Source organism: Eumetopias jubatus, unplaced genomic scaffold (assembly GCF_037043125.1).
Source record: "Eumetopias jubatus isolate StellerSeaLion01/CBP00866 unplaced genomic scaffold, mEumJub1_p1.0 scaffold_7, whole genome shotgun sequence".
Classification (NCBI taxonomy): domain Eukaryota; kingdom Metazoa; phylum Chordata; class Mammalia; order Carnivora; family Otariidae; genus Eumetopias; species Eumetopias jubatus.
The window spans coordinates 112,703,530-112,725,231 of NW_028274813.1; the positions used below are offsets into that span (position 1 = coordinate 112,703,530).

The 21,702-nt window shown below is 42.9% G+C and overlaps 1 protein-coding gene across 1 annotated transcript in view; it reads right to left on the minus strand.

The window, feature by feature from the left end:
- NPTN (neuroplastin) overlaps positions 1-21,702 on the minus strand; it is a 73,660-nt gene that overhangs the window by 22,503 nt on the left and 29,455 nt on the right. Inside the window, exons 4-6 of the mRNA XM_088025181.1 lie at positions 12,738-13,085; positions 7,533-7,704; positions 3,969-4,063 (exon numbers count right to left, since the gene is read on the minus strand). Of these exons, the coding sequence (XP_087881307.1) occupies positions 3,969-4,063; positions 7,533-7,704; positions 12,738-13,085 (615 nt within the window). The remainder of the gene's footprint in view (positions 1-3,968; positions 4,064-7,532; positions 7,705-12,737; positions 13,086-21,702) is intronic.

The following is a 21,702-nucleotide window of genomic DNA, read 5'->3' on the forward strand; positions in this document are numbered from 1 at the left end:
AAAAGTGCCATACAAATGAAGAGATGTGTATTATTACTCTTAATGATATTGTCATCACTGTACAGTCCATCTCAGCCAGTCTGAACTTTAACATATCACTTGTAAGGCCATATTACAGAGTAGGAAACAAGGATGCAGGATAAGGTCACTTACAGAAATCCTAACATTTAGTCAGAATATTAAAATACAAAGAAAGCTAAGAAGTATGGAGGGAAAAACAAGATCAGTCTCAGCTCTGGTAGCCCCCAAAAGACTGAAACTCACTTGAAATGCCCAGTGACCAGGGAGAGATAATGGTAAGCCTAATCAAATGAGTAAGACCCTCAACCCAGACCTTACTGGGTCGGGATGTACCTTTCACAAGAGGCAGTGGCATGTTTGTTGCAGAGGATTTGGTAACCACCAAAATCCTTTTCTAAAAACAGAATGAAATTCAATTTCTTACTTCTTGGATTAATCAAATTGAGTGATGAGGATAGGGTTCGGGAGTCAGGAGAGGGATTTTCTCGTTTTTGTAAATTACAGGCATTTTTAAGGTGCTTTGTTATGAGCACATTTTTTTAATTTTAGAAAAGGAAGAAAGGGGAAGAGGAAGGGAGTAAGAGAAAGGTTCAAGAATTACAGGAATAGGGCGCCTGGGTCGCTCAGTTGGTTAAGCGACTGCCTTCGGCTCAGGTCATGATCCTGGAGAACCGGGATCGAGTCCCGCATCGGGCTCCCTGCTGAGCGGGGAGTCTGCTTCTCCCTCTGACCCTCTTCCCTCTCGTGCTACCTCTCATTCTCTAATAAATAAATAAAATCTTTAAAAAAAAAAAAAAAGAATTACAGGAATAGAAAATCCAGTATCTATCTATTCACGAATGCTCTATAGCAGGCTGCGGGGCTTCTGGATGACCTACCCCTGAAGAGTCAAAAAACTGGGGAAAGAGATGCCTCCCCAGAGCTATCTAAGTGGATCCCCAGACAGGCTGGGCTATGGGGCAGAGGTCCCACTAAGGTCTAGTCATTGCTGTTTCCTCTCCCCTGGTCAGCCCTGCTCCACCTTTCACCTCCAGCATCTGCTCAGGTCACCTAAGTCCATCTCGGCCAGATACCTAAGAAATGTAATCCTACACAGTAATCGTATCTTCCTGTTTACATTGTGTCACATTCTTGGCCTTTAAAAAAAGTAAAAGAAAAAACCCCCTACTTCAGATGCAAGGCCTTCCCTACTACATGTAGACATTGCCATCCTCAAAATTCCTTTCTTGACAGGGATCTACAGGCTAGGGTGGAAAAACACTGCCACCTCAGGTCTGTTCCTGGACATGTGCCCCTTCCTCTGACTCCTCCAGCCTTTTTTCCTCTTGCACACTGTAAGCAGCGCAAGATGTGGTGATCTGCTCTACAGTGCCCAGGTCTGGTCTGGTCTAAGCCCTTCACTCCCCACAGTGCTCAGTCCAAACAACAAACACCCCAGGGAGGAGGTGCTGAACTGCAGTAAAAGCCAAATGGGAAAGAAAAGGACTGTGGACTGCAGAATAGGTGCTAAAGAAATCTATCTGTACGACGTAAATGATACTGCCCTGAAATGCCAATTTAGTTAAACCATAAAGGAAGATTCACAGAGACTCCTTTCAGCAGAGGTCACTTACGTTTCTTGAATCTCTCTCAAGTACGACTACCTCTGTACCTGTATTCCTCGGCAGACCTGTCAAATCTTTCCAGCTATAAAGAGCTAACAGTCTTTACCTCACCACAGAGGCACTGAGGAAATAAAACCAGAGTTTATATGAAAATGCTTTGGGAATCAATCTCTCCCCCGTGCTCTCTCTCTCGCTCTCAATGCAAGGCAGTTCGCAAGCCCAGCCACCTAGCTTAGAATATGATCCTGGGCTTATGGCAAATCTTTTTAAAGTTAAACAGAAAAAGTCAAATGTTCAGTCTTTACCAGACTAAACTAATTATCACCTAAAAGACACTAAATGTTCAGCTGTTTTCTATCCAGGTGTTAGGGGAAAGAGACTGGAACTCCTTGTGAATTTTCTTGAGAGACTAACCTATCTGTCCAAGCTAATCACAGAATATGCTTTAGGATTCTATGAAAGAGAATTCTCTTAAGGTGAACTCCTTTAAAAGCAGGAAACCACCAGCTGCCCAATCTTCCTCACATCGCTGCTGGGCAGGAAAATGCAGCGGCGCACCGTACACACAGTCCCCACGGTAAGCTATCATGAAAGTTTTCACTTCCTCTGAAAATGCTCCCACCTGCAGCCTCCTATTCTCTGCCCCCTCCAGACCACTACCTCCTATCTGCTAAAGGGAATGTGAGGAAAAGACGCCTCGGGGGTCACTAAAGCCTAGCTCTTGAGCATCCAACCCAACGGGAAACCACCTCCATCTCCACTCCTGACAGGGCTGCTAGAAATCATGAGAGCCAAATCAGCAGGATCACAGTGAAGCCAGGACTTCCAGCTGCACAGAATTACCCTTCAGGCTTGGGGAGCACAGCTAACTACACACACCACTCTCCCTCCCTTCCCCCATCCTGTTACCTCTGCACTTGGGACGTGGCGCCAAAGGCTCAGCCTGGAATGCTGCAGGGCCTCCAGTACCTCATGGGCGAGTAAAACATCTCCCCACATAGCCCGGCTCACCCAGGCAAGGAAAGACACTTGGCTGGCTTAGAGAAAAGGCCTTCTCATACCTTCATCCTCATGTTGAACAAATGTGTTATCCTTCAAAAACAGAGATAAACCCAGACCTCTCCAAGAAAAGCCCTGAAGGAATCAAAGCCCAGGTTCTCTAGCCTGTGTGGACTGTAACCATGCTGTGACTCAACCCCTTCAGGCATTCAGAATTCAGTCTGGCAGCTGGAGGAGACACTGGCTATCCTTACATCCACCATCCACTTCCAAGCCAGGGCTGTGTCAGCAAGATACTACTTTCATTTAATAACAACATATAATTGAAACTTAGAATCTAAGCCTTTCTTTAATCTGAACTTCTAGTCTTCTAATTATTTTAAGAAAGATCTGAATATCTGCTATTGTAGGATCTTCCCATTTCCTAAATTTATCCTTTCAGCTGCTAAGGATCACCTAATGGATTTAAAGAACAAGTTTGTATCCTTCCTAAGCAAAATGAAGAAAGAAAAACACAACAACAAAACAACCCTCATCTCTTCAGTCTAACCCAAACAGCAGCCCCACCTTGCCCTGGACATTTCATAAAATGGAAAAACACGGGACTGAGCGTCAAGGCGTGTACTCTAAGACTAGCTCTGCCGCAAACCACTCTGTGACCCCGAGCTCGTGGCTGCACTTCTCTGGGTCTCAGCTGCTTCTCTGAAATAATACAGGAAAGCTGGATTCACGATGCTAGGTAGCTCTGACTCTTAGAGTTCCCTTCCTTTCCAGGAACTTTCAGCTACATGTTCAAGACACAGCCGCCTGTTTAAGATGCCATGCACCCAGTTCCATTTAAAATTCCAATGAATTATCCACAAACAGTTTACGTTCACCCTGCACATCGTATTTTTCCAAATCCTGCTGGCCCGCTGGAGAGACCTATGTAATAATATTTGTAAGGCACGATTTGTTCTAAGAGATTTACATAGGTTGAACCATATGAAGCTGCCAACATTCAAACATTTTTACCACACGGAAACAGCAATTTCCTATGGTTTGAACCACCACATTAACTTACTTATTCCTCCTTATAATCCCCATGAGGCAGGTTTTACAAATGAGGAAACAGGAGCACTTTAAAGAAGTTAATAACTTGCCACAGTCACATACATAGCTAAGAGATGATAGGGTTTGGATTTAAACCTGGGCAGCTGAGCTTCTGAGCCTATGGTCCTACCCTAATGTTATATGGCCTCCCATAATGGGAGTAAGAACAGCCTGAAAACTGGGAGTCCAGACCAAGGTAGTGTCTCAGAAGGAGAGGGAGAGGCTCGCACTGCAGCCTCTGTTGGGTTGTACCTTTCACTTCAATGGTGGCATTTGCTTTAGGAGCACTGACAAAGTGATATACACAGTGGTATTCGCCTGAATCCTCAGCTCTCGGCTTATTGATCCTGCAGGGATGAGAAAAAAAAAAAAAAATCAAGTGAGGAAGCTGGGAACAAACATACGACAAAACATACAACAAAAGAATCAAAAGGGCAACCAGGGACTCTGCTCTCCAAACTGTGTCCCTGAATGCAACTCACCTCCTCTTAACTAAAAGCAAAAACCTCCCTCTATGTATTACAAAACATTAATGCTTCACTCCTTACTGGATGTCTGGAATACAAAGATGGAATGATACATGGTCTCTCACCTTAAACAAGTAATCAAAAGAGAGGGCTGTACAAAACAGACTATATTTAGATACAGAGGATGGAGCCATCAATAAAAACTTCTTGCTCACCTGGTGGTTCTAGTCGAATAAGTAAGAACAGGAAAAAAAGCAAATCCTCTGTGCTTCCCTTAAGACCCTGTTTTGGTCTTGTTCTTCCCACACTGTATTTCAGTAGCATGCCTTTCAGTAAGTCTACTCACTAACAGGACCAAAGAGATAGTGGAGAGAGAAAAAATCTCTGACATCAGAGCACCAGCCACAAAGATGCAACTAAATTTTTAAGACTTTTAAGTACAGGGACGCCTGGGTGGCTCAGTCGGTTAAGTGTCTGCCTTTGGCTCAGTTCATGATTCCAGAGTCCTGGGATCCAGTCCAGCATCAGGCTCCTTGCTCAGCAGGGAGCCTGCTTTTCCCTCTGCCTGCCGCTCCCCCTGCTTGTGCGCGTGCTCTCTGACAAATAAAAACTTAAAAAAAAAAAAGACTTTTAAATATAGCTAGAACTCTAAGGCCCTGCATGATCTGCTTCCTACCCTCATCTCAGCCACTTTCTAGCCCTGCTGGGCTCTTCTCAGTTTTTCAATGTTTTTCCTCAAAACCTTGACACGAGATGCTCCTTTACAGAGAATGCTCTTCCCATTACCCTTACCTTAACCTAACTCTTTCTGCATCAGTCTTGGCTCACACCACTTCTTTCTACCCTCAATCTAAGTGACAGCCCCCCCTCCCTGACATTCTTGCTTATTCTACACTGTAATTCTTCACAAGCATTCATCGCAACGTGTAATTATATACTTATGTGATTGCTTGATGAATGTCCCAGTTTCCCAAAAGACCAAGTTCTATGTGGACAGGCACTGTTTATCTGGTGCATAATTCTATACCCAGCACGTGGCCTGGCCTGGAATATAGCAGGGGTAATGAATAAACGAGTAAATGACTGAATGAATGTAAACTGAGAGTGAACAGCTGTGCAGAGATCCTGATCAAGTAAAGCAGAGTGACAAGAAGGACTATATGAAGTGTGTATGGCTAGAACAGCACTCCTCTGAACTCCACAGGGTGATCCTAAACAAGCTTTCTTGCCCCTGACAACCAGTTTCACACCAGCTCAGTACACTATGGCCTAGACACACACCCCAAAACACATGCAGACAGGCTGGTGTGTAATTACCAAAAAGAGAGAAATCCACATCAGCGGAAAACCATTATTTAGCTTCTCCTCTTTTGGCTCAGTGGTTAAAACATACTTGTGATGGTCACATCTCCATTGCACTAGTTAATGTCTGAGAAAAACCCCTAACCTTGACCACTGACTGGCCCAATATATTTATCCATCTTACTGTTCATCCCAAGAAAGAAACACGGGTTTCTTTCAGACTATGGATGAGGAGAGAGACAGCCCATCCCTAGGACTGTCTCAGCATACCCACGGCAGAATATTCTAAAAGGAAAAGCCAAAAGTCTTTTAAATTTGATACAAGTAGCTCTTAAATCAATACACTCCCAACAGGGAAAAGGGACACAAGTCAGCTGTTCTTAGCAAATGTTCCAGAGTTCGGAGGAGGGGCAGCAGCTGTATCTTTAGGGCTCAGACTAACTCCTTTTAAGTTCCTTGAAAAGATTTGGAAAGAGGACTCCCAAGCTTGAGCCCATGCCTATGGGCTCAAAATCTCCCCCATGACATTCCCTTCAACTAGCTATTGGGAAGCAACTGAAGCAAATGGAAACCATCCCCTATAGCTGAGCAGGTGCAGGATCTGAGACTGGCTCCATAGCTGACTTAATAGGTAGCCCAAGGGACTCATCAGTTGTTCTTTCACAAAATGTGGGAGAACAGAGATTCCCTGAAAAACTCTGACAATGCAGAACACCCCTAGAGAGCTGCTAATAAGCTGACCAAAAAAAGAAAGAAGAAGAGGAGGAAGAGGCAGTATTTTATAAAGTCAAGCTCAAATTTATTAAGTTACAGTTCAAAGCCCTGTAGATGACATAGTACAAGTCCTGGAGAAACACAACTGAATGCCTGGTACCTTGAAAGAGTTATTATAAAAATATAAACTTGTAAAACTAACAAACAGACCCAAGAATATATGCCTTTCATTCCACCCAATAGTTCTATGTGATTAACCTTTTCCAAACTATGAGAATATAGCTGAGGTTATGTTTCCAATTTAACATCAGAAGAAACTACAGTGGAGATAGATTAACTTGCCACTAAAATGGTATGTTAAAGCAGGTGGGGGAAAGACCTAGCTTCTAGAAAGTCAAAAGACCTGGAACCTAGCCTTACTTCTGAAATTTGCTAGATACAATATTTGGCCTTGAAAACAGTGAAGAATTATTACTCTTTGAGTTTCCATTTCTTTGCTTTAAAAAAGGAGGATCCTTAATGTGGGTCAATTAAATAAGGGGTATGAAAAGATCTCAATCTTGCAAAATACTGCAGAATGTCCTTGCTACTACTGGGCACACAGGTTTTCCTGGTCTCACTCCAGTGCATTCTTTCGTTGCACTGCAAAGCTGACAAACATCATTAGCCGATCCTTTTCCAAATTAGTTTTCAACCACAAACAAACAATTCTGAAAGGTGAGGTGCCATGTGTTCTAGATATTCCAAAAAAGTACCAAAGCTTTGGGTGCCAGGTTAGCTTCAGCCAGCAAATATACCCCTTTCATCAAACGATGTTTCCAGGTTACTATCCTTAATCCAGATCACTAAAGAGCCCCGTATCCACTGGTCTTGATCAGGTTCTGGTCCTGTTAATTACTCCTAAAAGGTAACTCACTAGGAAATCTACCCAGTAGAAAGATCACTTAGGGTGCTCTTGCTCTAAGAGTCCTAAAGCAGATTTCAATCTGATTCCTCAAACCACTGGATTAAGTCGAGACATGCATTCTAATTGTGACTTTCCTACTGACGAGCATGGTTACTCTGAGCAAACTACTCCCTATGCCCTCCGTTTCTCTATTATCATAGTGAGGGGAACATCTATGACTCTCAAACCTGGCTGTTCATTAGAATCCTCTGGAAATCTTTACTAGATCCCTGGGCCTCACCCCAGACATACTGGATTAGACTCTCCGGAGAAGGACCATATATATCTTATGTATCTCCCACATAACAGAACTGTGGATTACGAACGTCCATAGTAAGTTCAGCAATGCTCCCTCCCATCTTCCCAGGAGCTGCTAGTCCCTCTCACCTGTATTCCATGTTGCTGGCATTCTTGCGAGTAGCAGTCAGTTCAAGCCCATTCTTTGTCCAGTAGCTGTATGTAAGAGTGTGAGAGCTGGAGGTGAGGTTACACTGCAGGGTGATGGGGAGAACAGGGCTGTCTCGAAGAATGACCTCTTCACTGGTGACAATCCTTGGCTCTGTAATAAGAGTGCACAGTGACAGGGAGCCATAGCCTTCCATTCTCTGTAGCCCTGGCCTGAGAATTGGATGGGGTAGGATGGGGAGACTAGAAGAAGAGGGAGGGCAGACAGGACCACATGAGGAATTTCACTTTACCACTTTGGAGGAAGTCAAGAAAGGAAAAACAATGATTATAAGCAAATGACCACTAGCGCAGACAACAGCCTGAAGACCAGTTGGCCTAGACGTGAAAAGAATGGGAGTATTACAGGTACTTGTACTGGCAACAATCCACTTACACTTTTGAACACCACAGTTTTATGATTTAAGAACCACCAACCAATTCAGCTTCAATTAGAAAATCAGGCTCCACCTTGCAGTTCTGAAGACAAAGGCAGTATCATTTATGTAACTAATAAACTCCCTATGGAGTCACTAAGCCTTGGAACAGTAATAGCTATAATTAGATAATACATGTATGGCTTTTCCCACATTAAATTCTGATAAACCTATGGCAAACCAGCCATGGTCATTAATTATGCAGAAAAAGACAGTGTCGATCCTAACAGCAAATTTCCTGCCAGTAGTCTGTTGCATTTTCCAAATTTTGCCAAGGGAAAATTCTTAAGGAACCATCACAGTTCTCTCCAGCCCGTATTTATTCCCAAAACAAAACTTTTTCAGAATTGCAAAGTAAAACACATTCCACTGTGCAGATAATATAACTAGAATGCGATATGTGTTGGTATCATGTGTTCCTAGTGTTTTAGAGCTAAAAGGCCCTTAGAGTTCACCGAATCCCCACTCTTTAAGAGCTAGAAACGGAAAATGACTTGTGCAAGTCATGACTTAATGGCAACGCTGGGCCTAGAACACACATCTAACTGAATTCTCTAGCTCTGCCTCCCTTCCCCACCTCCAACCCCCCCCTTCCCCCCACCCCGCCACTTTCCGCCCTACAGCAAGTTACATAATTCATCTTCTGGTTCTCTCCTGGGCTTAGATAACCTGGGGTCATTATTTTAGAACCTACGAAAATAACCTACTTGACTCAAATATTAGAACACATTGAGCAGAAATGTTTTAAGGCACACGCTAGCATTCCTGGAAGGTTCATCCTTAAAGCCCTTTGAATTCCACCACTATATTAAAGTCAAGATGTTTGCCGTCTTGTTGTTATCGTTACTTCTAACCTTTTCCCAAGCTCAGCTGTTATTCTACTTTTGGTCAGACATTTTCAGGTGAAGTCTAAACTTTTCCCAATCACAATTAGAGGTACTTCCTCTTTTATTCTTTTTCCAATTGTTTCTCAGAAATTCTTGACTAACTTCCCATTTCCCTGCACCTGGCAACTCTGTAGCAGCAACCTGACACCATTTTATGTAGTACGGTGCTGACTCTTAACTCTTGAGGACAGAACTCTCTCCCTCCACTGGAGCTAAGCTTTGTTCCCTGTGCAGGGAGGGGGACAGAATGGAGAAGTCATGGGACACTTGCAAAATATAATGCCCAAGGACCTCCTAATCAATGCAACATTTCTGACTGTAGAGCTCATATCAAAGAAAACTGACAAATAAAGCAAATCCTCAAGTCTGTTCAATTAAAGGGGTTCTCACTATTTTCCAATTCTGGCAAAGGGATAGTGCTTATCTTCCATTCAGCATTGGTCCTTACTGGTAACATCAAACAGGGTCTCTATGTACAGATAATGGAGGCATAGCAGCCACTAAGACAAAAGCAGATGCATGGAAACACGTTAGCGCAGTGGTGTCCCATGGTTTCCAAAACACACTGGACAGAAGCCAAATCCCTGGGCCTTAAGTCGAGCAGAACGGCTGCAAACCCTGCAATGGAAGGCGCACACACACCATCAGCAGAAAGCACCACAATTCCAAGAAAAATCAAAACCAAGCAAAAACAAAAGAGAGAACCAATACTCCACAGAAATTAAAAATATAAAGGCAACATCAAAACCCAAACACACTTTTAAGTTTTTACTAACTTTTTATTATCCAATTTTACTTTCTGTCCCACGTGGGACTCTCCTGGTTCTTCTTCTCAGACTGCACTGAGAAATGGTAAACTCTGAGGACGAGGCCAAGAGCTTCCAGATGTTTCAACACAAGGAGGCCAAAGTAAGTGCTACTCTTACCTGTGACGATGCAAATGCTCACTGCAGCTCAGGGAGATCAAGAAGGTGATGAGAGCAACCTGCAGACTTTCTGCCAAGAATTCTTGGAAGGCAAAGGAAAGCACTTTTCCCCTTACGTGTTAAAGATCCAGGAGAGAGTCAGCTGGGAGCAAGTGGATAATTTAAATAGGTTTAAATAGGATTCTGCACCATAGGCGGGCTGTGGGGTAGGGTAGCCTCCCTCCGATGATTGCTGTATATGGAAACCCGTGCTAAACCAAGCTCCTTGGCCAGGGTGCCACATCTGCATTCTACACCAGGATGAAGGTGGAGCTTTTCTCTCTGTGGTTTAGCACTGTGCATGAAGATCCAGGAGAGAGGAACATTTAGGAGAAGCCCAAAAATGTTTACCTGCCACTGACTCCTATTTAGAAACAGTGGATGGGAGACTCTTACCCTCACCATCACTCATGTGTAGAAGAACATGCTATGGCCAGGGAGATAGCCTAAAAACTGGGCGTATTTCTCTGTCTGCCTTACCTTACTCAAGGAGTTCTGGGGAAAGTACTGTCAAGAAGTCATTCTTAGGGGTGCCTGAGTGGCTCAGTCGGTTAAGCGTCTGCCTTCGGCTCAGGTCGTGATCTCAGGGTCCTGGGATCGAGCCCCACATCAGGCTCCCTCTCTCTCTGACCCTCCTTCCCGCTTGTGCCCAATCTCTCTCTGTCTCAAATTTAAAAAAAAAAAAAAAAAAAAGTCATCCTTAGAAGACTTCAACCTCCTCCTGGAGGCAAATGTCCTGCTAAGACCATAAAACAATCCAATTAGAGTGAATTCAGGATATTTTTTAGAAGTAGCAGCAGCAGCTTGGCTCTCTAAAACAGTTAACTAGGGTTAACTGACTGAGGACGTCTGGGACGAGACTGAACTGGCCAGGGTTTGGTTTAACCATGTGCAGACACTTCTGAGTTAGGAAGTTTATTTCCAAGTAAACTGGGGAAATATTATGTAGTACCCCCAAAGACTCATCTTCTGGCCCCAAGGCATGACCTTTTAACTCTGAGTCTACCTGAGTCAAGCTCCTGGGAAGTACAAGTACCAAATGCCCAGCCCAGTCCATGCCTACAAACTTCTGCAGATTTCTGTGGCCATATGGGTAATTCTGCTTTCATAAGGAAAGGAGCAGGGGGGCAGGAGAAGGAAGCGTGCAAGGGAAAAACTGTTAAATTAAAGGAAAATTGCTGGGTTAATATTCCCCATTTTCACATAGACAGGTTTTCTTTTCCCCTTTCCAGAAGCAGGTTCTCTGATTGAACAGTGCCAGCTGCAGCAGCCTCTCCTATCTCTCCCCTGAGGCCTCTCCTCTTCATAAGCATCTTCTAAGGTACCGTACCGAACAGATGACTAACCTGCTATCTTCCACATAAGTATACAGATTCAGGGCTCATGTCCTATTATTTCCTGTGTTATTACCAAATTCCTCATAAATGTGTTTTTACTATTTTTACTTACTCTTTCTAAATCAATCAGTTCCTTAAGCCAGACGTGGCTATAAGTCTGAGTTGTTGAAGAGAAGGTGAAAACCCAAAGAATCTTTCCACTAAGTAGAGTCTGCTTCCTCAAGTATTAATCAGGTCAGATGTGGGACTAGAACTAACTCTTCCTGGCCAGGGTCACTAGCTCACTGGTGGCTTCTCCCTCCTTCTTCTTTCCACTGTACAAGTAGCAAGACACTTTTCAGAAAGAGAGGTGGCCACAAGAGCTCCTGTATCTAATGTCTTACTTGTACCTGCTACAACAGAGGAAGGGAAGAATTCTGAGCTCGCTGCTTAGCTCTCCCTCATCACTTAGTTGGAATTTAGTTTCCTCTTTTTTCAAAATGCAAGAAAAGGCCAGTGTGAATGGCTTCCAAACTACTTCTGGGGTTGCCAGGGGATGAGGAGCACTGTGCCAACAGTCAGTCATCAAAGTCAAACTATCTGTGAACAGGAAGCAGATGCAACTCTGACTCTGAAACAGCATGGTGGGGTTTTAAAAAAAATACTTTGCAGTTTAGTGTCACCCGGTGCCTAATAGCAAGACATATGGAGAAAATCTCAGGCTGCTGCTTTTGACAGAACAGGAGCCTGGATGGGCAGGACCAGTAAGGAGTGTACTGCTGTAGTGGAGGGCTGTTATCAGAGAAGCACGTGCCACTGTTTTAGAAAAGAAAAAGAGCTGGAACTATGGAACTATCCAAGCTTACATGCCACCCAACAACCAAAACACACCACCACACCGCACCTATGGCGACATTCCCATCGCAGAACAGGATGACACCAAGTCACAGTGAGGGAAGAAGCTGGGCAGACACAAACTTAAAACCATAGAGGTGAAGGCAGCTACTCAGAGAGCTTCAAACAGATGAACAGAAGAAATAAAAAGTAGTTAGATTGGGGAGAGAAACAAAAATAAAAAGGCACCAGAGAATAAATCAGCAAAAGGATAGCAGGAAAACCTACTACAAAATTAAAGGGGAGGGAAAGAAACAATTCAACACTACCCTGGTTTAACTGCCTGGTATTTTGAGTTTTAAGTGGTTTTTTGAGGCACCCCCCCCCCAACCCAGTTGTCCCTCCCCACCTCTTCCCACTGCAGATGATTTTGGACAGGCACGGATTTCCCCAAGTTCTTTGTTCCTGAGGAGAAAGACACAGAGAAGGGTTGGGGGATAAGGGAGGCAGAGAGGACGGCAAAGGAAAAAAAAAAGTTGCCACAGATGTTTTCATACACTACAACCAGAAGGGTCGTGGGTTTGAAAAAACGAAGACAATGGGAGGGGTGAGCGATCATACTGGGGAAGAGGGAAAGGAAGCAGAAGGGAAGGGTCATCGGGCCACCTCTAATGACTACAGTACTACTACTGTAGGGTGCTGGACTCACTCTGAAGGACGCTTATGGTGGCCTGGGCTCGAATCCATGTTATGGAGGGGTTTTGCCTCAAGTCATTCCTCTTGGGGTCGTTGCTGGCCCTGCACTCGTAAGTCCCAGAGTCCTCCAAGGTGAGCCGGGTTATTCTCAGCACACTCACGCCGTTTGACCCGTAGGCGGTGTTTACGGTGACACGGCGCTTCCGAGCACCGTCCCACAGCTGTCTGAAAGACTCTGCCCGGTTGACTTCTGCGTACCACCACTGGATCTCTGGCGTGGGGCTCCCGACCACGTCACAGTACAGCTCAAAGGCGTCCCCAGTGAGCTTAGTTTCTGACATGGGCGACTTGACAAACCCAGCTAGAGGGAGGGGGAGCAGGAATGCAGTGACAGGCCAATCAGAAAAAAAAAAAAAAGAATCAACAGGTGTTAATAGTAATTTAAAGAAAAGAAAAGAAAAAAGCAAATGAGTTGCAAAGAACAAAAAGGATTCATTTTTAAACTATAAAGAGACAGTAAATAGCATTTCATATAAGCTTTTAGAAGAAGAACCACCCTGGGAAGCTTATGAAGCAAAGGCAGGCTAATTACAAGCTGGGGCGGCCCAGGTGCTAGCCAGGCAGAAGCAAGCCCACTGGAAAGCGTTTTAGCAATGGGCCCGGTTGGTAGGAATCAGAAAGCCTCAGGTCTCAGGGAAGAGTCTTTTTCCTTAGAGCACAAACCATTACCTTTTCAAATTCAGGCAAGCAATGAAAGATAACCGCAAGCAGCAGTAGTTCTATATGCCAAGTCAGGATCTCTCTTTTGGATGGGTGAACACTTCGTTAGAGATGCAATGTCTTTTGTGGGCCTCAACAAGAAATATTAACTGACCTAATGGTGCCTTCTCCTGAGAATCAAAGTCCAAATTTCAACCGAAAAGGCAGCATATTTCTCTCTTGTGCAGGAGTCCATCCTGAGTTTGGGATGGACTTCCCCCCACATCCTGTTCTCCCCTGGGTCTTTGGCAAACAAACGGCCCAGCTAGCTGTGACTAGGTAGCCTCTACCTGAATGCAGACTTTCAGGCACAAGAAAACAAGACAGCCTGTACTTCAGAGTGAGAATTACTATGAGTGTCAGCTCAGCAGTAGAACCAACAGCAACGGCAATCCAGCTCATTGCCAATAGAGGGACTATGCCTTCCACAATTCCATGAGTTCATAGAACTAGAGAACTCTCCTGAAAAGTCAGTCTTAAAAATAACCATGGTACTTGACAGGTTCTGTCTACACAGTTTACTTGCCTAGCTCCCAGAGGCCAGCTCATAAAGAATAAGAAATATGTAATGATGAATTAAATTCTATGGTGAAGGCTAGGCCTCAACAATATTGCCAGGCATTGTTCAGGAATTAAAGTTGATGCCTACCTCCAATTGTCCATAATTTGCTTTAGGTTACACTCCCATAAGACAAGGTGGCAATGGCAGAAAGAGAGTAGAAAATCCAGACTTAATTGAAGAACTTGGGAGTAGGATCTATAATAAACTAAATCACAGCGCAAGCATACTCTCTCTCACCCATTTACTCCACCTAGGGTTCATCAGCACTTCTACCAATTCAGGCAGTATCCTAAGGTACAGGGCAAGAGCGGCTGGTCAATTTCTCTGGGGACCAAGCTGACCCCTCTGGAGTGAGCAGAGTGGGGCCAGGATCTACCAACATCAGATTAAAAACATTCCAAAGGAAAGGTATAAATTAAATGGAACAGCTTTCCTACAGTCCAGAATCCAAGGATATAAAGGAGCTGGCTGAAAATGGAGGTTACTAAGTGGAGAATTTTCTGTTTATATCCACAGAAGTACTTGCCTTTGGAAATAAATTCCACCCCATGGACCTGAGAACCCTAAGAGAGGTACTATACTTACTTAAGTAAAGGACAAGACCTTCAAATTCATACTAGTCTTTCAATTCATAAAACACTGAGAATCTGGGGAGGACAGGAATCCAGTAATCAACAGCCTCAGACTAAATGTTCTGCCTTGAAAATGCTATTCTAAACTACCTCTTCAGATCGTGTCAGTTCCTTGTAAGGAACCATCTACCAGAGGCCCCAAGAAGCCAAAAAGATGTCACTCTCAGATGCAGGGGAAGTTTCAGAATTTCAGAAAGGAGACACCAATCCCCAGCAATGAAAAGCTGAGCTCACTTCCAGGTAAGTGGTAATCAAGGAGCCATGTCCTAATTTCACAAACTGCCACCTGCCCACCCGTCAAAGTTAATGCCAACTAATATAGAAGGACAGGTAAAGGAAGCTGGTTCCATTCATTTTACTACTGGTTTAATCACCATGGAAAACTGGTTATCAGTAAATCCCTAGGAAGCAGTAAAGAGCAGTACTCTGTTTTAATCACACTCTCAATCATTAAGTGTAAATTACAAGAGCTCTTATTCTCACATTTTCTGTGAACTGGGGGAGTTTATGTCTTCTCAAACACTGTGATTATGCACACTGTCCTCGACTTATGATGGGGTTACATCCTGATAAAGCCATTGTAAGTTAAATTATTTCTAAAGCCGAAAATGCATTTAATACACCTAACCTACAGAACATCACAGCTTAGTCTAGCCTAACTTAAACGTGCTCGGAGCATTTACACAGGCCTACGGTTGGGCAAAATCATGTAACAAAACAACTACTTTATAAGTGTTGAATATCTCATATAATTTATTGAATGTTAAACGGAGAATGAAAAACAGAATGGCTGTATGAGTCCGGAACAGTTTTGTCTATTGGTTGTTTACCCTCGGGAAAGCCTGGCTGACTGGGAGCTGCAGCTCACTGCTGCGGCCCGCAACCATGAGGGAGGAAGGGTCTGCGAAAAGATCAATATTCAAAATTCAAAATATGGTGTCTATTGAATATGTATCACTTTTGCACCATCATAAAGTTGAAAAGTTTTAAGTTGAACCACGGTAAATCAGGGACCATCTACTTGATCACCCTCTAGAAACCTGTTAGTGGGTTTGTTTTGTATTTTGTCCCCTTCTGAAATGCAGGCTGACATTTAAGCCTCTTTATCAATCTACTGACTATGCTAATGTAAAAGGAATGCCTGCAAGTATGTCCAGAACCCCAAGAACCCAACCAATTCCAGTGTAATCTCAAATCCCAATGCTACACAATTCAAAGGTAGCTGAGAAACAGCCTGAACACAATTCCCACTGCATAGAACCAAGCAAGTCACTCAACCTGACACTGCCACCTTTGGGCAAAACTCACTACTAAGAAGGAAGGAATGCTGATCTGATTTAGTTTAATTTTCTACCTACACACAGGAAAATGGGACTAAGTCAAAAATAAATGTTCTTTGAATTAGTAAATTATATGGCATATATTTAAACAAACATCTAAAAACAAGATTTAAAATCCCTTAAAACACTAACAACAGACATCTATGTGTTCTTTGAAAGCTATTATTATTTATTATTAGCCATGTGCACCAACAGGTAACATTTTCTAAGTATGTGTTAAGAGACAATGTGCTAATAAGCACTTTGTGTTACCTCATTTAATCCCCACAACAGTCCTATAAGATAGGTGCCACCATAACACCCTTAAAGATGGAAACTAAGGCCCAAAAAAGTTAAGTACTTTGCCCACAGTCACAAGCTAATAGTGAAAGAGTCTGGCCTGAAATCCAGATGTGTCCAAAGCCAAAGCATGGTCTCCTAATAACTTTGCACAACTGTGGTCAATATCCCTTACTAAAATAGAAAAAGTTTTTAAAAATTAAAGATATTTTTTGTCACCACTTAAATGTAATTAATAATTTCTGACTACAAAAACAAGGACCTGTCCATTGGAATGTGCAGCACACTGTGGTCACTAACTCCTTAAAATTATAATCCTAGTAAAGAATGGAGATAGAGAAGCATTGGATCAAAGAGTTCCCCAAGCAAGGGGTGTGTGCGTGTGCGTGTATCGGGGGACAGAGAGGAAAAGTGAGAAAACAAAAGAAAAGATGGTTCAAAAGCAAGATTGCCCCCTAGTTCTGATGATTTCATCACCCTGCTCTTGAGAAGGCTGGCTTCATAGGAGGGAAGAGTTTAAAAACATTAGATGCATTTCTCTGATACTGTGGTCAGTGGGCAAATTAACAAAGAGCAGTACCTAAAATTTTTATAAAACTTAACAGTTTACAAAGTGCTTCCATGCACATCACATCGCATTTCATTCACATAGTTTCACAAGGTTCATAGGGCAGGCACAGAGAGAGGTTCATAACTTGCCCAAGACGGCTCAGGTAGCTAATCTTGAGCAGAGATGGGATCAGAATGCAGGTCTTCAGCAATTAGTCTACTGTTCTTCCCATTAAACTGTACTGCCTCTAACCAAACCAAGCACAGGATTCCTTGATAGCTGAACATGCATCAAAAAACCATGAAAACAAATCTATTTCTCCTCCTAGAAGCAGGGAAAAGAAAAAACAAAAAACCTCTCTACACAGTATCGTGAAATCACAATTAGCAAAGGAAAGTTATTAGCAATCATCTACCTCATTATCCATCCAAAATTAGCTACAGTTCAGGAGAAGAGAAGAGCCAGCTTGCAGCAGCAGCAGCAGGAAGAGGCAGACAGCTCAGAGCCTGACTCACTGCCCTGCCTTTCATCACCAAGGGCTCTCAGTCAAGTATGTGCCCTCAACATAAGAGGCCAGCAGAAGGATCTGTTTGATCTCCAGGTCAAAGCCCATCCAATATTTTGGAAAAAGCCAAAATTTCTGAAAAAGAGCCTCCTACCCCTTCCCCACCATCATCTCTACCCACTGTAACATGTAACGAGGCTCAGATCTCAAACAGGTTTGAGAAAGTGCATTCGGTTCAACAATGATAAAGGAAGCTGAAAGGTGGTCACAGGTTTGGGGGAAGGGAGAGACTAGAAGCTGGGGTTGGAGGAGGACAGCAAGCACAGTACAAAAAAATGACAGTAAAACCGGGAAAGCAGTAATATAAAATTGCATAACTGGGGATGGGGGATGGGAAGCGAAGATGACAGCTGGGGCTAGCAGCCGGAGAAAAGGAGGAGCTCTCTGGCAGGAAAAACTGGATGTGTAGATATGTAGCAGCGGGTGAGAAGAAAAAGGGAACACAGAAGAGCAAGTTGAGCCCAATCCCAAGAAAACCGCTTTTACATATGCCCCAGGAAGCAAAAAAGCTAACCTAAGTCCCACACAGGACCTGAGACCATCAGTGATTTTTACAGCTGAAATTCTCACGTACCTCCAGGGCAAGCTCTGAACAGGTAACAAGACTTAACTTCTCACCCCCTCTCTCTCTCAGCTGACTACTGCCAAGGCCAGGCTTTTAAATCTAGCCTGCTTTTATCACCTTTTATTTATTTATTTTTTTAAACAGCTGTTCCCTTCAAGCCCCTGTTTACTACTAATTCCCTGTGGGTGGCTCATGCTGTTGTCTCTTGCATGCCTCATAATAAAGAGAAAATGACAGCCAAGGACAAAAGAGCATTTCCCTCCCCCCATCTCACCCTCAAACACACCCTCATATCATATACATCAAAAAGAAAAAAGACTAAGACAAGCTATCTCTAACTGTGGTTTTAGGCATAGTATTTCAAATCTATTTAAACAACTGTGAACTGCTACAAGGCTGTATACACAGGCTGTACACATCTCGCCTATTTTTTTTTTTTAAAGATTTTATTTATTTGAGAGAGAGAGAGAGAAAGAGTGAGCACGAGCAGGGGGAGAGGCAGAGGGAGAAAGGGAGAAGCGGACTCTGCTGAGCAGGGAGCCTGATACGGGGCTCGATCCCAAGACCCTGGGATCATGACCTGAGCTGAAGGCAGATGCTTAACTGACGGAGCCACCCAGGCGCCCCACATCTTGCTTATCCTTACTGTTAATTTAAGAATTATCATCACTATTCCTTAACAACAAAGACAGGTCTTAAATCCATACGCAGTTATTCTGTATGTAACCATCAAGAGTAAGGCAGGCCTGAAGCCCTGGGAGTGGATGAAAACGGGATAACCTCATTTTCTGCTGCAGCAAGTATCTGGGTCTGATCTCAAGGATTAGTCTGATCTGTAGGTAGAAATGGCAGCAATTACAAAGCATTTCCCAAAATTTAACCTACTCCTTTCTCAGCTACCTCTATCAGGCAGACATGATAACGGTTTAGGACTGTTCCCATCACTAGTTTCTGCCAGGGCCCACTCTTCATTTAGAAAGTGTACCATCCAAATGGCTAAAGAAATCTGCTCAGCATTTTAGCCAGCTCTGTTTTGGAGAAACAGGGAAATCCAGTTTGAAGGAGACTACGTAGTTTAGTGATTAAAAGCAGCAAACTCTAAAATCAGATTGTCTGGAGGTGCAATCAATAACTATATGACCTCAGACAAGTGACCTAACCTCTCTGAGCTTCTCCTAATCTGTAGAAAGAGGTAAATAATAGTAGCAACCTCATGGTGTTACTGTGAGGATTAAATGAAATAACACAGCTTAAAACAGTGCCTGGCACATGGTAAGTACTCAATAATGTTAGCTATTATTATATGTCTCCACAGAAATAATGCTGAACAGGCCACATGCAATAGCCTTCAGCACTGCTCCACAACAGGCTGCGAAGCAAAAATGTTACATCCAAAATGAGTTCTAAATTAGAATCCAACTTCAAGAAACAACAAAAAATTAACCTTTAAAATAAATTTAGAACCATAATGGAAGTAGACTGCAGAACGCAATGAAAAAGGGAATTCTTCATTCCTTCCTATCCTTAGAGCAACCTAGAATGGGGAGAATGATAATAGTATGAATTCAAGCAATTTGCGAAATGTTACTAGAGTCATAAACCATTAAATCTGAGATATTATGAACAATGTGAAAAGCCCGGGGCGCCTGGGTGGCTCAGTCGTTAAGCGTCTGCCTTCGGCTCAGGTCATGATCCCGGGGTCCTGGGATCAAGCCCCACATCGGGCTCCCTGCTCAGCGGGAAGCCTGCTTCTCCCTCTCCTTCTCCCCCTGCTTGTGTTCCCTCTCTTGCTGTGTCTCTCTCTGTCAAATAAAATCTTAAAAAAAAAAAAAATGTGGAAAGCCCAAAAGTAATGAGAATAAAAGGAGGCACAAGATTCTCCTAAAAAAAAAAAAGTGATGAATAAACCCACCGATTACAAATCAATCTGTTTAGCAATGATATATGGGAAGATACTGAACACTGGGCAGGCCAAACTGTAAATTCACAAAATATAAAATGGTAGTTACAGGATTTTGGACCATGTCAGATTAAGCTTAATTTCATCTGACAGGTCAGCTTTTGAGTCAGTATCTCCACACCTTAAATTCCCTTAACACTGAGTAGTTTCTTCTAACAGGAATGATGCCATCTTCTTTATTGGGTAGTTGTAAGTCATGTAGTTTATATGGAAGAGCTCTGTAAACTGTAAAGCTCTATGCAAATGTTATTTTAAGACAGAGAAGGGATAAGCATCTGATATGACTGATCTCCAACAAGGATTTTCATTCAGTCCTGTTGTCAATTACCACTGACAAGCTAAACAAGACCTACCTAGATCCATGGGTCTAAAAGTCAGTGACCAAAAAAAAAAAAAAAAAAAAGGTTAGAAGTATGATAAAAAGAAACCATGGGCTTCTCTCAACCCAGAAAATACAAACAAAATTTTGCCTATAATACAGGGGTGTCCCAGGGGCGCCTGGGTGGCTCAGTCGTTGGGCGTCTGCCTCATCCTCAGGTCATGATCCTAGGGTCCTGGGATTAAGCCCGGCGTCGGGCTCCCTGCTCAGCGGGAAGCCTGCTTCTCCCTCTCCCACTCCCCCTGATTGTGTTCCCTCTCTCACTGTCTCGCTGTCAAATATATAAAATCTTTATTAAAAAAAAAAAATACAGGGGTGTCCCAGAGCCCAGGTTAGACATTTGTGTCTCAATTGTATTGCTATTGAGTGAACAGATAAGGGTCTTTCTAGTAAGCTGAGAGCTGCCCACCTTATAAGGAAATGAGGCATGGTTTACATCTAGGTTGGATTCTTCAACTTCTTCAACCTCAATATCCTCCTCTGAAAACTGGGGATAATAATCCCTACCTTCATAAAGTCATGGTGAAGTTCACATAAACAATGGTATATAAAATTACTCTGTAACCTATACGGCTATAAATGAGATAATACAGGGGGCCATTCTGTGCAAGCATTCTAGTCTGTAACAAAGGATGACTTATACCAGCCCTGGGGGTTCTAAGACTCACCCATGGGGGAGAGTGGTTGTCTACTGCACTTTTTCTTAATTTTTCAATTTTCCAAAGGAATAAAAGCATTGAAAACCAATGACCCAAAGAATTTAAATATGTTTCAAATAGAAAGTGACATTAAATAAGGTAGAGTTGCCAGCAATTAATAATAAAATTTAGAATTCTGGTCCCCTCTTGCATTTCTTCTTGTATATGTAACATGCTCCAGGGGGCACAATAACACCAGCCTAGGACCCTGAATGTCCTTGAAAGGGCTCTAATAGATTGGAAGCTCTGCTTATATGTTATTTATTAGAAAATCCTGGCCACTTAAGTCTTTTACAGACATCAAATAAAGAGCTTCATTATTAAAGACACTCCTTGAGACTAACAACATTTCCTCCTCATTCCAAGAAGGAAAGAGGCATTTTAGTTTAATCTTGAACAAAGAGAGTGAGGCTAAATATAACTGATCAGGTCCCATTTTGATTGTGATATCAATATGACTATAACCTTAGTTTTTAAAAACTAAGTATGTGTCCAAGGGGAAAAATGCAATAGCCACAAACTGATATCAAGCTAGTCTTTTTAGGAAACTTTAGGAAATCTACTTAACTCCACAAATAGTACTCAAGCTGCTAGTACACAAAGGAAAAAAAGCTAGTTTTGCTAGCCATTAAAAACCAAGGATGTCTCATCCAAAGGAAATAGACAAATGCATATAAATCAGCTGTATC